Source organism: Hypomesus transpacificus, unplaced genomic scaffold, assembly GCF_021917145.1.
Source record: "Hypomesus transpacificus isolate Combined female unplaced genomic scaffold, fHypTra1 scaffold_319, whole genome shotgun sequence".
Taxonomy (NCBI): domain Eukaryota; kingdom Metazoa; phylum Chordata; class Actinopteri; order Osmeriformes; family Osmeridae; genus Hypomesus; species Hypomesus transpacificus.
The window spans coordinates 28,773-45,960 of NW_025813847.1; the positions used below are offsets into that span (position 1 = coordinate 28,773).

The window sequence follows — 17,188 nt, forward strand, 5'->3', positions numbered from 1 at the left end:
CTCTCTCTCTCTCTCTCTGGCTCCCTCTCTCTCTAAATGAATTCAATTCAATTCTAGTGACAGAAAAGAACAAATGTCCGTGTTGCTAAAGCAACAGTGGAACTACAGAAAGATTTCTTATCGATAAATCATCACAACCTTAACCATACTGTACACACACCTATCTGTGTGTTTGTGTTCCAATGTCTTCTTCCAGAGCTCTATCTCCACCTCTCTGCTCTCAGGGGAGGTGAGTCTGTCCTCTCCTGGCTCCTGCTGCTCACTGGCTGACATCGAATGTCTTCCTTCGTTTTTGATCAAACAGTCGAGTTTTTGATGTTTAGGTAGTCTGCCATTGTGTACTGTCTGTTTAGATCCAAACAGCATTTGTGTTTCCTCCATTTTTGTGAAATTCCTTTCAAACAAATAATGGCCGGGTTCCCAGATTCGTTAAGAAGCTCTTAACGCTAAGATCTTCTTAAGAACGTTCTAAGAGTTCATAAGTTCTTTTATGATGGTAAAACTTTACCGCTCTTTTGAATGTTAATTAGAAGTGGGAATTGGCCTGAATTACCTCGGAGTAAATATTCATAGTTTTCCTCTGTGCTCTGAGGATACTCTTGCAAAGCTTTGTGTGAAGAGTTTTGATGGGGTGTTTACCCCATTTGTCAAAGTATTGGCCCAGTTTCCCAGACATGGATTAAACCAAGTCGTATGGGAAGTGAAAAATTAAATGGAGATCTCCATTGAAATTGTTTTAGTCCAAGACTAGGCTTAATCCATGTCTGGGGAAACTGGGCCTTTGTGTAAAGGAACCCACACTACACTACCATATAGTACAATCAGTTAGTTCATAATTTTTGACCATGTACTAATTGGAATATTTACATTTATAGATAGTTTTACAGCATAGAATTAGCCTGGCTGCCAGCCCAACTTCTCCCCGCCCACAAAAAAATTTGTTCGGGAAGTTGGGTCTGGAGGGTCTCGTATTGGGGACAACTACAGAAAATCAGAATCGGAACGGACCAATGATATTGTCAGGGCGGGCTTTATACGATGATGGACAGATGATCAACAGTAACGTAATCAACAACTTCACGAAAGAGCGCTTGGGTTGAATTTGTTTTCAACAAACAACATATTACGTTGCTCTGATTGGTTTGTAGGTCTATCCAATTGAGCGGAGGCATTTGTTTTACGAGTTCGGTTGAAACACGCCCCGTAGTCACAGCCCAACGGAGAGTTCTCAGACTCATATTCTGACTAGAATTATGAGTATGACAACGTCAGGCTAGCATAGAATGCTCCTCTGCCTCAATCCTTACAGCCACGTTAAAATGACCTGTGGACGTTTTTGTTTTGACCCAAATATGTGTAGGCATGTTTGTGTTTGATGACTGTGGAGCCCAATGAGAACGTACAGTGCCCTCCAAAAGTATTGGAACAGTGAGGCCAATTCCTTTATTTTTGCTGTAGACTGAAAACATTTGGGCTTGACATCAAACGATGAATGTGAAACCAGAGATCAACGTTTCAGCTTTTATTTCCAGGTATTTACATCAGGATCTGATGCACAAATTAGAAAATATCACCTTTTTGTTCGAACCCACCCATTTGTCACGTGAGCAAAAGTATTGGAACATGTGACTGACAGGTGTGTTTTGTTGCCCAGGTGTGTCCTATTACATACATTATTCAATCAATAAATACCACTGAATGTCTACACTCAGGTTCAGATTGGGTAAGATAGGTTTTGTCTATGCAGACTGTATTCAGAGGTGTATAAACGTTTCAATAAACGTTATACAAACGTTTCAATAAACGGGTATAAACGTTTCAATTTTTTTGTTTGATGTAAAAAAATCGAATACAATTATTTGGTTGTTTAGGATACTAAAGCACCACAGGCTGTTTTTTGTGCTTTGAGGGACTGGATCTTTGTTGCCAATTCTTCGGTGATTGGAAATCAAGGGGGGGAGGGTGGTTGTTCTTGTTGGGGCTACATTCAGAAGGTTTCAAGGATGCACAAACACTCTTTTGAATCAAATATAACTGTTTTATTTTGTGATGAGCTCTCCTCATGCAAGCTTTCCATGCTTAGATCCTATGGGGCTCTAGTTCCTTAGTTGCAGGGTTAGGGTTAGGTATCATTCTGACTTCTTTCAGAGAGCAAAGTTCAGAAAATGTTTACCAGGTTATTCTAAAGGGAGGTGGGTCTCAGGTCATCTCCTAGTCTCTTTCTTACCATGCTGTGCTACGACTGGATTGTTATTTAAGGAAATCCTTTCTTATGTGTCAAATTAATGTACTTGGGTTTTACTTTTACTTTGTCCACAACAATCGTAATGGTTGTTTCTATGTTGTTTGATTGTTTGATTTAGATTCAGGTTTGTATTTTCTGGTGAGGTGTCTTCATATAGATTTACAAAATGTTTTTTCCAGATTTCCTTATTTTGGATGGTACTCCTGTTCTCAATGTGCTCATGTTATTTTATACATATCAAATTATTGGTTTTGGTCAATTGAGTGTTCAAATATCTGTTTTTATCATAGTTTGTTTAGTTCCTTTTGAACGTTTCTGCACTTTTAGTCAAATCATTTTACATTTAGCAGACGCACTTATCCAGAGCAACTTACGGTAAGTACAGGGACATTCCCCCGAGGCAAGTAGGGTGAAGTGCCTTGCTCAAGGACACAACGTCATTTTTGCACGAGCCGGCAAACTTCTGATTAATAGCCCGATTCCCTAACCGCTCAGCCGTCTGACCCCTGAATTTTATTTCATTCATAATTTTGCATATTGTGAAAGATCCAGAAATTGTGAAAGATTTTTGCTGACAGCCAGCATACCGGGGTCATGTGGATTATAATCACATAAATATTCAATTTTGTTCATCACTTTGGAAGCTGGGAATTTTTTGTCAACCACTTTTACATTTTAGAAGGCTCATACAGAGTGATTCTATCGGGGTCCATGTCAGTGACTACACTGCATCAAAATGCTGAGGAATTTGTCAATTTCCCTAAAGATATTCTCTCTCTCCTTCCCTCCCCCCTCTCGCCCCACATTTCAAGTCCCTATTTGGTGTGTAAAGAGTATTTAAAATATTCGCAAAGCAAGCATACTGTACATGCAGCACTCTCTCTCTTTCTCTTTCTCCCTCCTTTCTACTTATCTCTGTCTTTCATTCTCTCTCTCTTTCTTTCACCCTCTCTCAATTGAATTTCAATTTCAAATGGCTTCTTGGCATGTTAGGAGATGGTTCAATTATTGACAGAGCAAACAAACTGTGCAGTATTATGGCTGAGGTTGTAGTGATGCACCAGCCAGGTTTATTCCAGGACACAGCTGTTGTACCTGTTTCAGAACAGTAGCTCTACTCTACTGTACGTCAAACACCATACGTCACAAAACACCTAGTTTGTGCATCGGTTGAGTCCGGGTTGCGTGTTGAATATTAATTTCCTTTCTTTTGAGGCTTTTCAAAAACTGTAAGTCATCCCATAAAATGATGATGTAACTTTTTTCAACATACATGCAACAGACTCTCTCTCTCTCTCTCTCTCTCTCTCTCTCTCTCTCTCTCTCTCTCTCTCTCTCTCTCTCTCTCTCTCTCTGGCTCTCTCTCTATCTCTCTGTCTCTCTCTCTCTCTCTGGCTCTCTCTCTCTCTCTCTCTCTCTCTCTCTCTCTGGCTCCCTCTCTCTCTCTCTCTCTCTCTCTCTCTCTCTCTCTCTCTCTCTCTCTCTCTCTCTCTCTCTCTCTCTCTGGCTCCCTCTCTCTCTAAATGAATTCAATTCAATTCTAGTGACAGAAAAGAACAAATGTCCGTGTTGCTAAAGCAACAGTGGAACTACAGAAAGATTTCTTATCGATAAATCATCACAACCTTAACCATACTGTACACACACCTATCTGTGTGTTTGTGTTCCAATGTCTTCTTCCAGAGCTCTATCTCCACCTCTCTGCTCTCAGGGGAGGTGAGTCTGTCCTCTCCTGGCTCCTGCTGCTCACTGGCTGACATCGAATGTCTTCCTTCGTTTTTGATCAAACAGTCGAGTTTTTGATGTTTAGGTAGTCTGCCATTGTGTACTGTCTGTTTAGATCCAAACAGCATTTGTGTTTCCTCCATTTTTGTGAAATTCCTTTCAAACAAATAATGGCCGGGTTTCCCAGATTCGTTAAGAAGCTCTTAACGCTAAGATCTTCTTAAGAACGTTCTAAGAGTTCATAAGTTCTTTTATGATGGTAAAACTTTACCGCTCTTTTGAATGTTAATTAGAAGTGGGAATTGGCCTGAATTACCTCGGAGTAAATATTCATAGTTTTCCTCTGTGCTCTGAGGATACTCTTGCAAAGCTTTGTGTGAAGAGTTTTGATGGGGTGTTTACCCCATTTGTCAAAGTATTGGGCCCAGTTTCCCAGACATGGATTAAACCAAGTCGTATGGGAAGTGAAAAATTAAATGGAGATCTCCATTGAAATTGTTTTAGTCCAAGACTAGGCTTAATCCATGTCTGGGGAAACTGGGCCTTTGTGTAAAGGAACCCACACTACACTACCATATAGTACAATCAGTTAGTTCATAATTTTTGACCATGTACTAATTGGAATATTTACATTTATAGATAGTTTTACAGCATAGAATTAGCCTGGCTGCCAGCCCAACTTCTCCCCGCCCACAAAAAAATTTGTTCGGGAAGTTGGGTCTGGAGGGTCTCGTATTGGGGACAACTACAGAAAATCAGAATCGGAACGGACCAATGAAATTGTCAGGTCGGGCTTTATACGATGATGGACAGATGATCAACAGTAACGTAATCAACAACTTCACGAAAGAGCGCTTGGGTTGAATTTGTTTTCAACAAACAACATATTACGTTGCTCTGATTGGTTGTAGGTCTATCCAATTGAGCGGAGGCATTTGTTTTACGAGTTCGGTTGAAACACGCCCCGTAGTCACAGCCCAACGGAGAGTTCTCAGACTCATATTCTGACTAGAATTATGAGTATGACAACGTCAGGCTAGCATAGAATGCTCCTCTGCCTCAATCCTTACAGCCACGTTAAAATGACCTGTGGACGTTTTTGTTTTGACCCAAATATGTGTAGGCATGTTTGTGTTTGATGACTGTGGAGCCCAATGAGAACGTACAGTGCCCTCCAAAAGTATTGGAACAGTGAGGCCAATTCCTTTATTTTTGCTGTAGACTGAAAACATTTGGGCTTGACATCAAACGATGAATGTGAAACCAGAGATCAACGTTTCAGCTTTTATTTCCAGGTATTTACATCAGGATCTGATGCACAAATTAGAAAATATCACCTTTTTGTTCGAACCCACCCATTTGTCACGTGAGCAAAAGTATTGGAACATGTGACTGACAGGTGTGTTTTGTTGCCCAGGTGTGTCCTATTACATACATTATTCAATCAATAAATACCACTGAATGTCTACACTCAGGTTCAGATTGGGTAAGATAGGTTTTGTCTATGCAGACTGTATTCAGAGGTGAAAACAACATGAAAACCAGAGCGCTGTCTTTGGGTGAAAAACAAGCAATTGTGAGTCTTAGAGAAGATGGAAAATCAATCAGAGCCATTGCAGAAACATTGGCCATAGCCAGTACAACCATTTGGAATGTCCTGAAGAAGAAGAAAACTACTGGTGTACTAAGTAACAGACGTCGAACAGGTAGACCAAGGAAAACATCAGCAGTTGATGACAGAAACATTGTGAGAGCTGTAAAGAAAGACCCTAAAACAACTGTTAGTGAGATCAGCAACAACCTCCAGATGGCAGGAGTGAAGGTATCACTATCTACTGTTCGCAGAAGACTTCATGAACAAAAGTACAAGGGCTACACCAGAAGATGCAAACCACTCATTAGCAAGAAGAATAGGAAGGCCAGGCTGGAATTTGCCAAAAAGTACAGAGATGAACCTCAAAAATTCTGGGACAAAGTTTTATGGACTGATGAGACAAAGATTAACTTTTACCAAAGTGATGGAAAGGCTAAAGTTTGGAGAAAGAAAGGAACTGCTCATGATCCCAAACACACAAGCTCATCTGTGAAACACGGTGGAGGTAATGTCATGGCTTGGGCTTGCATGGCTTCTTCTGGGACGGGCTCATTAATCTTCATTGAGGATGTAACACATGATGGCAGCAGCAAAATGAACTCGGAAGTCTACAGAAACATTTTGTCTGCCAATTTAAGGAAAGATGCAACCAAACTGATTGGCAGAGCCTTCATCATGCAGCAAGATAACGACCCAAAACACACTGCCAAAACAACAAAGGAGTTCATCAGGGGCAAGAAATGGAAGGTATTAGACTGGCCAAGTCAATCTCCAGACTTAAACCCTATAGAGCATGCATTTTACCTGCTTAAGAGGAGACTGAAGGGAGGAACCCCACAAAACAAACAACAACTGAAAGAGGCTGCAGTGAAAGCCTGGGAAAGCATCAAAAAGGAAGAATGCAAAAGTTTGGTGACGTCAATGGGTCACAGACTTGCTGCAGTTATTGAAAGCAAAGGATTTGCAACTAAATATTAAGTCTTATTCACTTAAATATGTTTTAAGTATATCTGTTCCAATACTTTTGATCACATGACAAATGGGTGGATTCAAACAAAATGTGATATTTTCTTAGTTGTGCATCAGATCCTGATGTAAATACCTGGAAATAAAAGCTGAAACGTAGATCTCTGGTCTCACGTTCATTATTTGATGTCAAGCCCAAATGTTTTCAGTCTACAGCAAAAATAAAGGAATTCGCCTCACTGTTCCAATACTTTTGGAGGGCACTGTATATTTATTTCCTTGACATCTGAATTGTTTTTCTTTCTTCAAATTGATGGTGAGGGCCCGTGTCTGACAGAAGAACTGTAGGAGATCTAGGAGAAGCACCAGGTCGCCAGCACAAATTAGGACTTTGATTTCTGAATGGTTTATAATGAGACCCGGTGATTTTGATTGATCTCATTTATTAGTCGGTTCAGTGACATGAATATTAAATAGACTGGGACTCATAATTGCAATCTTGCTGTACTCCTCGTCTTTGGGCTATTTTTTTCAAATAGTTACTGCCTATTTGTTGTTTTTGTATATTGTTTTTTTCTGTAATGGGTTTTTCATCCCACTCCACTTTCAATTAGTTTGGATACAATTTTCTTTTTGCTAAATTGACTCAAATGCTTTTTCAAAATCAATACAGAAGGAAAACATTTAGTTTTTCATCATGTTTGTCAAGTATAATATGTCCATGGGATTGTTGACAATTAGGTACAAATCCTATTTGGTTGTTACTCACGACATCATGTCAAGTCTGTTATTTATTATAGCACAGAATACCTTCCCCAGGTTGCTACTGACACAGATGCCCTGATAGTGTGATTATGTGTATCAAATGTATCTACCTTTTTGAATATAGGTGTTATCAGTCCTTGGTTCTAGATATAACAGAAATATTCCACACTCAAAACTATGTCAAATAGTTTGGTATGGTAGCCTTGAAATTGTTTGCTGTGTATGCAATAATTTCATTCAGAAGTTCATCATAACCGTAGATCATTCTGTAACAGGGCGTGTAATTTAACCTAACACTCTTTCTTAGTTTTTTGGGGTAGTCCAATGAGTTTGATGGTTTTTAATTGTTTGTTCTACTTTATGAAGTTTGTCTTTTTGTTTCGAATTCATTGTGACTTGTAGACTACATACTTGTGACTGTAGAATTGTTAAAAGTGATTCTGTCATATGTCTCCGTTTTGGATAGCCAATTCTTCTTGCTGTTTTTTGGTGAGATTTCCAATGGTCCCAAAAGTTATTAGAATTACTTGGTTCAATAATAATAATAAGTTGGTGTGTGACATGTTGATCTTTTTCTGTTCAGAGGGTTTTTTTGTATTCTCACACTCGCATTTTTCTTTTTTTTTATGTTTTAAGAAGATTATTAGATTCAGATATACGTTGTACACCCCATACTCCCAGATTTACACCCTCTCTACTGCTGGGATACCTTTTAGCCAGGTAGGTTTCTAGAATGGACAGATTGTTTTGTTTGCCAAACGCTTTTTGATAAACGTCCTTGCTAATAGTAGTGCCCTTATAGGGCTCTTTCGTACAGTATAATCTATTAGGAATAGTTCCTATATGATTTGTTTTTGCCCTTTTGAGGTAAAAGAAAATCTTTCTCAGTCTTGTTGTTCCTGAGCTGGGAGTGGGAGCCCCGGTCCCTTCCTGTTCCCACGTCCCATCATGCACCTCTTCACACGACTCCTCCATTACCCACAACCCCCTGGGCACCAGCAGGGAGCCTCCACATTCACAACATATGACTCTGTTATGGTCCTCTGTACGTGTGTGTGTGTCTATGTGTGTGTTTGTCTGTGTGTGTGTGTGTGTCTGTATGTGTGTGTGAGTCTGTATGTGTGTGTGACAGGGTCCTCTGTGTGATGATACAGAGATCGCCTGGTGTCAATCAGAGAGATGGATGGAGAGAAGAGGGAGGGAGGAGAGAGAGGAGGAAGAGAGGAAAGAGGAAGAAAGGGGGAGAGGATAGAGAGATGAATAGGGGGAGAAGTGGATGTGGGAGAGGGAAACAAGAGAGGAGGGAAAGAGGGAGAGAGGCAGAGGGGAGGCAAGGTGGGAAAAAAGGAGAATACAAAACAGAAAGGGGGGCGAGCAGGAAGTAGATTTTACAGGCCTCCTCTGTGACATCCTGTTTGACTGTGACAGTTATATGAGACCCCAAGTGTGTGTGTGTATGTGTGTGTGTGTGTGTGTGTGTGAGAGAAAGAGAGAGAGAGAGAGAGAGAGAGAGTGTCTGTTGCATGTACAGTGCCCTCCAAAAGTATTGGAACAGTGAGGCCAATTCCTTTATTTTTGCTGTAGACTGAAAACATTTGGGCTTGACATCAAACGATGAATGTGAAACCAGAGATCAACGTTTCAGCTTTTATTTCCAGGTATTTACATCAGGATCTGATGCACAAATTAGAAAATATCACCTTTTTGTTCGAACCCACCCATTTGTCACGTGAGCAAAAGTATTGGAACATGTGACTGACAGGTGTGTTTTGTTGCCCAGGTGTGTCCTATTACATACATTATTCAATCAATAAATACCACTGAATGTCTACACTCAGGTTCAGATTGGGTAAGATAGGTTTTGTCTATGCAGACTGTATTCAGAGGTGAAAACAACATGAAAACCGGAGCGCTGTCTTTGGGTGAAAAACAAGCAATTGTGAGTCTTAGAGAAGATGGAAAATCAATCAGAGCCATTGCAGAAACATTGGCCATAGCCAGTACAACCATTTGGAATGTCCTGAAGAAGAAGAAAACTACTGGTGTACTAAGTAACAGACGTCGAACAGGTAGACCAAGGAAAACATCAGCAGTTGATGACAGAAACATTGTGAGAGCTGTAAAGAAAGACCCTAAAACAACTGTTAGTGAGATCAGCAACAACCTCCAGATGGCAGGAGTGAAGGTATCACTATCTACTGTTCGCAGAAGACTTCATGAACAAAAGTACAAGGGCTACACCAGAAGATGCAAACCACTCATTAGCAAGAAGAATAGGAAGGCCAGGCTGGAATTTGCCAAAAAGTACAGAGATGAACCTCAAAAATTCTGGGACAAAGTTTTATGGACTGATGAGACAAAGATTAACTTTTACCAAAGTGATGGAAAGGCTAAAGTTTGGAGAAAGAAAGGAACTGCTCATGATCCCAAACACACAAGCTCATCTGTGAAACACGGTGGAGGTAATGTCATGGCTTGGGCTTGCATGGCTTCTTCTGGGACGGGCTCATTAATCTTCATTGAGGATGTAACACATGATGGCAGCAGCAAAATGAACTCGGAAGTCTACAGAAACATTTTGTCTGCCAATTTAAGGAAAGATGCAACCAAACTGATTGGCAGAGCCTTCATCATGCAGCAAGATAACGACCCAAAACACACTGCCAAAACAACAAAGGAGTTCATCAGGGGCAAGAAATGAAAGGTATTAGACTGGCCAAGTCAATCTCCAGACTTAAACCCTATAGAGCATGCATTTTACCTGCTTAAGAGGAGACTGAAGGGAAGAACCCCACAAAACAAACAACAACTGAAAGCGGCTGCAGTGAAAGCCTGGGAAAGCATCAAAAAGGAAGAATGCAAAAGTTTGGTGACGTCAATGGGTCACAGACTTGCTGCAGTTATTGAAAGCAAAGGATTTGCAACTAAATATTAAGTCTTATTCACTTAAATATGTTTTAAGTATATCTGTTCCAATACTTTTGCTCACATGACAAATGGGTGGATTCAAACAAAATGTGATATTTTCTTAGTTGTGCATCAGATCCTGATGTAAATACCTGGAAATAAAAGCTGAAACGTTGATCTCTGGTCTCACGTTCATTATTTGATGTCAAGCCCAAATGTTTTCAGTCTACAGCAAAAATAAAGGAATTCGCCTCACTGTTCCAATACTTTTGGAGGGCACTGTATGTAGAAAAAAGTTACAATATCATTTTGAGAGAGAGTGAGAGAGTGCATGTGTGTGTGTGGGGGTGTATGTTTGTGCATCCTATGTTTTTTGTGTGACTTTTCTTAACAATCTAGTGTGTCCACTCTTTGTCACACACACACACACATCCCAGATACCAGGAGACTGACGCAGGGAGTTGAGTTTCAGTGAGACTCTGGTTACACTGACTAATGGTTCGAGGGGGTCTGTGTGTGTGCATCTCTTCCTCTTCTCTCCTCTCCCTTGCTTAGTCTGTGTTCATCATCAGGACCCCTGCCTGGCACACACACACACACACACAGCTGCGTGGTAGGGGAGTGCTGTGAATGATTACTCACTGCTGCACTGTTTGGACCTGTGTTCATCAGACCAATACTTGGAGAAGAGAGTGTGTCTGTGTGCCTGTGAGTGTATGTGTGTACCTGGGAGTGTGTGTCCTGGTGTGTGTGTGTGTGTGTACTGTCAGGATGGGCCCTCCAGATCAGCTCGTACACAGATACCACATCACACAGCTTTCAGCTGCACATTTTTAAGATTTACCACTCACCCTGACTCTACCTCCCTCCCTCCTGTCTTCCCCTGCCTCCCTCCCTCTCTTTCTCACTCCCTCCTTCTCTCTCTCTCTCTCTCTCTCTTACTCCCTCTCCTCCCCCTCCTCTGCCTCTCCAACCTCCTCTATGTCTCCCTCTCCTCCCTCGCTTCTCTCTCCTTGTCCTTCTTCTCTCCCTCCCCCCGCCCTCCTCTCTGTCTCCCCCCCCCCTCCCTCCCCACCCCCCAGGAGTAACAGGGCTGGTGGATATAGATGAGAATGGAGATCGGGAGATTGACTTTGCTCTCTGGGATATGACTGACACAGACACTGGAGTCTTCCAGGTACGCCACTTCCTGTTTCCTTACATCTACTTCCTGCTCACCTCTTCTCTCTCTTCTCTCTCTCTCCCTCTCTACTCTTTCTATCCTTTCTCCTCTCTCTCCTCCCTCCCTCTCTCTCCTCCCTCTGTCTCTCTCTTTCTCTCTCTCTCTCTCTCTCTCTCCTCTCTCTCTCCTCTCATACTCTGTTTCTCTAGTGTCGCTCCCTCTCTCCTCCCCTTTCTCTGTCCTCTCTAATGCTCTCTCCTGTCTCTCTATTTTGCTCCTCCCTTTATTCTACCAATCCGTCTCTCTCTCTTTCTCACTCTCTCTCTTTCTCTCTCTCTCTCTCTCTCTCTCTCTCTCTCTCTCTCTCTCTCTCTTTCTCTCTTTCTCTCTCCTCCCTCTCTCTCTCTCTCTCTCTCTCTCTCTCTGTCCTTCTCTTACCTACTCCCTCCCTCTCCTCTCTATCCTGCCCTTACCATACATTTCAGATTCAGATTCTGTGTGTGTATAATATATGTGTCTGTGTGTATAACAGCTGTGTGTGTGTATAACCCCCCTCCAGATTGTGTGTGTGTATAACACTGGGAGGAAGAAGTTGCTTCTGCAACCAGGAATGGTGATCCAGTGGCCAGGAGGCTCCGCCCCCCAGGACATCCCTGACTGTGGCTTCAAGAACGACAACGTGGCCTGCCTCGCCCGTACGTACCTCTCTGACTCTAAACTTCCTCTATACTGCCTCGTCTGTACGGACCCCTCTGACTCTAATCTGTGAGCTGACTCTGAACTGCTTCTACACTGCCTCACCCATATGGACCGTACCGCAATGCCTTTCTATAACACACGCACAAACACACAGACCCACTCTGCCTCAGTCCACCTACACACACACACTTATTGAAAAGGTGTTTCTGACCCGTGTGCTCCAGAAGTCTCTCCCAGTCTCTCAGGACAGTATCCCAAGTCCTATGAAACATCAAAGCAGATTCACCATGGAAACGGTTTCTTTGTTTCTCTGTGTGTGTGTGTGTGTCTCCTCCTCAGGCACAGTGACCATGCACCAAATGGTGGCTGTTGTGGTGTGCTTCATCCTCGTCATCATCGTCACCGTCACCATCTTCATCTACAGGTCAGTACAGGCACACACACACGCACACACACACAGAGAGACACACACGTTCTCACTCACTCATACGCGCTTGTACTCACACGTAAACACAAACACGCGCACACGCGTACCTACGCCGACATAGGTACCTGCACATTCTTCCACCCACACACATTTCTGACAACGTGTTCTGGAACTCTCCTCCCTCTCTCTCCTCCCAACCCCTCACCTCTGCCTCTCCGTTCTCCTCCCTCTCTCGGTTCCCTCTTCTCTCCTTCCGTCTCTCCTCTTTCTATTTCTCGACTCATGCTCGCCCCCTCTCACTCCTCCCTCTCCCTTTGTTTCTGCTGTGTTCTCTCACTAACTTCTCTCTCTCTTTACATCCTCACTCTTTCCCACTTTCATCTCCACCCCTCCCCCCCGCCTGCTCCACTCCTCCCCTCTCACTTTCTTTGTTCTTTATTGATTTATCTGTCCATCCCTTCCCCTTCTCTGTCGCCGTCTCTCTCTCGCCGCTTGCGTCATTTTTCTCTCCCCTCCTCCAGGTCCACCTCCCTCCCTCCCCCTCTCTCTCTCTCTCTCTCTCTCTCTCTCTCTCTCTCTCCCCCTCTCTCTCTCTCTCTCTCTCCCGCCCGCCCCGCCCTCCCTTTCTCCTCTCCTGTTTGCTGTATCATGGGGAGGTGACAGGGAAAGAGTGTCTTAGTGATGAATCACCTCAGTCTGCTTTTGCACCTCTCCATTCATCTCCATTCATCCCTTCTTTCCTACTATCTTTCTCTCTCTCTCTCTCTCCCTCTCCCTCTCTCTCTCCCTCTCTCTCTCTCTCTCTCTCCGTCTTCCTTCCTTCGTCTCTCTGTATCCCTGCCCCCTCTCTCATCTCTCTCACCACCTCCTCCCTCTTTCTCCTGCTCCATTATTGGGAGCTGTTAGAGCACTTCCTGTATATATTGTCCACTTTGTTCTGCCTCCCGCCGAGTGCTGCTCAAGGTTGCAAACAGCTGGTTGCTGGTGTGTGTGTGTGTGTGTGTGAGTCCACGTGTTTGTGTGTGTGTTTAGAGGCACAGACAGGACACAACCCTAACTAACGTATCCAATGTAATACTGTCAATCCCTGGCAGAATGATTCCATCTTTCCTCTCTCCCCTTTCTCCTCTCTACCTCTCCTCTATCTTCCCTCTTAACTCTTCCACCTCTGTAGAGAGCACCTCTCCTCCTGTTTCTTAACCTTCCTGATCATAAAACACTTGATGATATTGCTAGATTGTGACAGTGTTATATACTGTGCACCTTGTTACTTATTTCCTAGTAGACACACACGTTCTGCTTACATTTCCCAGCATTGCTTCACCTCTATGAAACTAAAACACCTGCAATTGACATGTCTGTGAGGAACTGCTGTGTTCTGTTGTTTTCGTCTGTCTACTGTATCTATGTAAATGTAAATCAATGTATCTATATATATATATATATATATATATATATATATATATATATGTATCTATCTTTGTAATTATCTATGTATGTATCTGTCTATCTATCTATATATATATACAGCACCAGTCAAACGTTTGGACACATTGGTAAAATGTGTCAAAACTTTTGACTGGTACTGTATATATCCATCATCTATCTAGTAATGCCCTACTTCTTACTCTGCCTTCCTTTAACCTCTCTCTCCCTCCTCCCTTCCCCCTCCCTCCCTCCCTCCCTCCTCCCCCCCCCCCTCCCCTCCCTGAACAGGAAGCTGAAGCTGGAGAGTGAGCTGGCTGCTCAGCTGTGGAGGATCCACTGGGAGGACATCCAGATGAACAACATGGAGAAGGTTCTACGCAGGGCCTGCAGCAGGCTCACCATCTCCATGGTACACACACACACACACGTACACGCATACAGACACGTACACACACATCGACACAGACACATACACGCACTATAAACACACACATCTTATACACGCGTACCATACATCAGTGGTTCTCAATCCTGGTCCTTGTCCTAACTGCCCTGCGTGTTCTAAAGATTTCCGTGCTCCAACACACCTGCTTCAAATGAATGGGTCGTTATCTAGCTCAGCAGAAGCCTGGTAATGACCCATTCATTTGAATAAGGTGTTTTGAAGCAGGAAATCGTCTAGAACAAGCAGGGGGGGAGGCACGAGGACCAGGACTGAGACCCACTGCCATACACACACTCACACAAACACACACGCACATCCCATACACACACGGACACCACACACACACTTATTACAGTTTATCTCGATTGTTTAAGCACGATTTTGATCGTTTTGTTTAGTTTTTCAAAACACCTCACACAATTAGCACAACCACACACCCAATGAGTAAAACACCTCAGATCTTTTGCAAAATTAAACACTCTTGTAAAAACTATACACTAATTTAACAAAAACATGTTTTGTTACCATATGAAACACAGATGTTGCATATGACTTAATTCTGTTTGTACCAGTTACACACTGCTGTTGCAAACCTAAAACACTTTTATCCATTCTACTTATCAGTGATTAGAGTAGTGTAAGTGAAGTACACAGAGAAAGTGCAATAATACGATAAATTCACCAGAACACAAGACCAATGAACAATGGATTTTGGTGTCCGAACAATGGATTTTGGTGTTTCAAAACCCATTGACACTGTATGACTATGTTTAGCTTGTGTTCTGCTCCTCTCTCTACCAACCGTCTCTGGAGGAGGGGATCCCTCTCTGAATTGCTCCTCCCAAGGTTTCTTCAATTTTTTCTCCCGGTGGGAGTTTTTCTGGGAGTTTTTCCTTGTCTTCCTTGAGGGTTTAGGTTGGTTGAGGGGTAGTTCTATGGGCGCATGTGAAGCCCTCTGTGACATGCTTGCGTGTAAAAAGGGCTATACAAATACATTTGATTTGATTTGATTTGATTTGACCAATGGTGCAGACTGATGAAAATGTAATGAATTTTTCTCCAAATACCTAAATTTGTCAACATGGAAAATCACACAAAAAACAAAGAAACATGTCTCAGTTTTCATAACTCCGTACTGTGTAAGTTATCGGACAAATATAATTGTATCCAGTACCCCCAAAAATCTGGAAGAAAAAAAATCTGAAAAAAAGAGTACAGAAAATGCCATACATCATCTCCCCGCCTTGCTGGATCTGGCCAGAGAATTTCATCTACATCACAGGCAATATCCTCATTGGCAAAGCAATGTGGGAAGAAACCGTCTGGAATGTTGAATCCACCCTTGTACTGCCGCAGCGTCAATTTGGTCATAGGCCTTCTCCATGTCCTGAATGAGGGGTACCTGAGCCTAGAGATCGTATACCTTCCACCGCCATGCCCAGAAAAACTCTTCGATTGGGTTAAGAAACGGAGAGTATGGTGGAAGGTAAAGGATTATGAACTGTGGACGGTGTTGAAACCAGTTCTGGACCAGAGCAGAGCGGTGGAATGACACATTGTCCCAGACAACAGTGAATTGCATCTGGTGCATGTGGTTAACTGCAGTGATGATGTTTTGCAATCTGTCCAAAAAGGATGTGAACTGTGTTACTGTATAAGGGCCCATATTGGCGTGACGAAGGAGGACCCAATTCTGGGTGATGGCAGCACAAAGGGTGATGTTACCCCCACGTTGCCCCGGGACATTGACGATAGCTCTGTGGCCAATGATATTTCTGTCTCTCCTTCTAACTTTAGTGAGGTTAAACCCTGCCTCATCTATATTTATATAAATTCCTGAGGGATTGCCTCAGCATCCATCTGTAAAACTTTGTAAAATACAGTGAAAGACAAGATTGTGTAGTTAAGCATAGATTTAGTATACGGTACATTTACATGTAAAAAGGTATGCAACATTAGAGTGCTAAAGTGAACTATACACACCTCCACATACTCATGCCGCAGCTGTTTGACCCTCTCTGCGTTACGCTCAAAAGGCAATCGATAAATCTGTTTCATCACAACCTGCTTTTTAGTCAGGATGCGTGCCAGTGTGTAGAAAGAGAGACCTGATTGACATCATGGAAAATGGCATGGTCGCCAATAATGTTGGCTTGGATTTCTCTGAGCTTTATTGCATTATTGGCCAGAACCATGTTACAGTAACAATCTGTCTTTCTTGCTGTTGGTTGAATATGGCGCCCGTTCTCCTCGTTGTGCTAGACCCTCAATCCTATGTAGAACCAAATACATGTAACCTACTGTAAAATGTCTCCCTCTGATTTCTTCCATCTTTGTTGAAGATAGGTGAACTCACCTGCTGCATTTTTATAATGCTTAAACCTGATTGGTGTGTTTACAATTAAGCAATCATGTGTCTGCGCACCTGATGGCTGTGTTTAACCAATTGCCACATAGGTGTGGTAATTTGACTGTCAGTGCTTTGGAATGGCAAGGAAGTGACATCTTGATATACTTCTGTGTCTAATGCATACAAGTGTGTTTAGTGTTTTGCAAATCACTTGAGTGTATTGTTTCGCAAAAAGTGTGAAGTTGACATGTGCTCATAGTGGTGCATATCTGAGCCGTTGTTTTGCTCCTTGAGTGAAGGTTTTGATAATTGTGTAATACTTTCGATTTGAGTGTTTATCCGTGTTAATCGTAAAAAACTGTAAGGTCTACAAATGCCTTGTCTCTGTCATGCAGAGAGGCTCCAACTATGGCTCCCTGTTGACCATGGAGGGAAACTTCCAGATCTATGCCAAGACAGGCTACTACAAGGTAGA

General features: G+C 42.6%; 1 protein-coding gene across 1 annotated transcript in view; it reads left to right on the top strand.

Moving 5' to 3' along the window:
• Positions 1 to 17,188, top strand: part of LOC124464203 (atrial natriuretic peptide receptor 1-like) — a 46,284-nt gene that overhangs the window by 16,907 nt on the left and 12,189 nt on the right. The window contains exons 4-8 of the mRNA XM_047016159.1: positions 11,285 to 11,379; positions 11,924 to 12,059; positions 12,403 to 12,487; positions 14,207 to 14,327; positions 17,109 to 17,183. Of these exons, the coding sequence (XP_046872115.1) occupies positions 11,285 to 11,379; positions 11,924 to 12,059; positions 12,403 to 12,487; positions 14,207 to 14,327; positions 17,109 to 17,183 (512 nt within the window). The remainder of the gene's footprint in view (positions 1 to 11,284; positions 11,380 to 11,923; positions 12,060 to 12,402; positions 12,488 to 14,206; positions 14,328 to 17,108; positions 17,184 to 17,188) is intronic.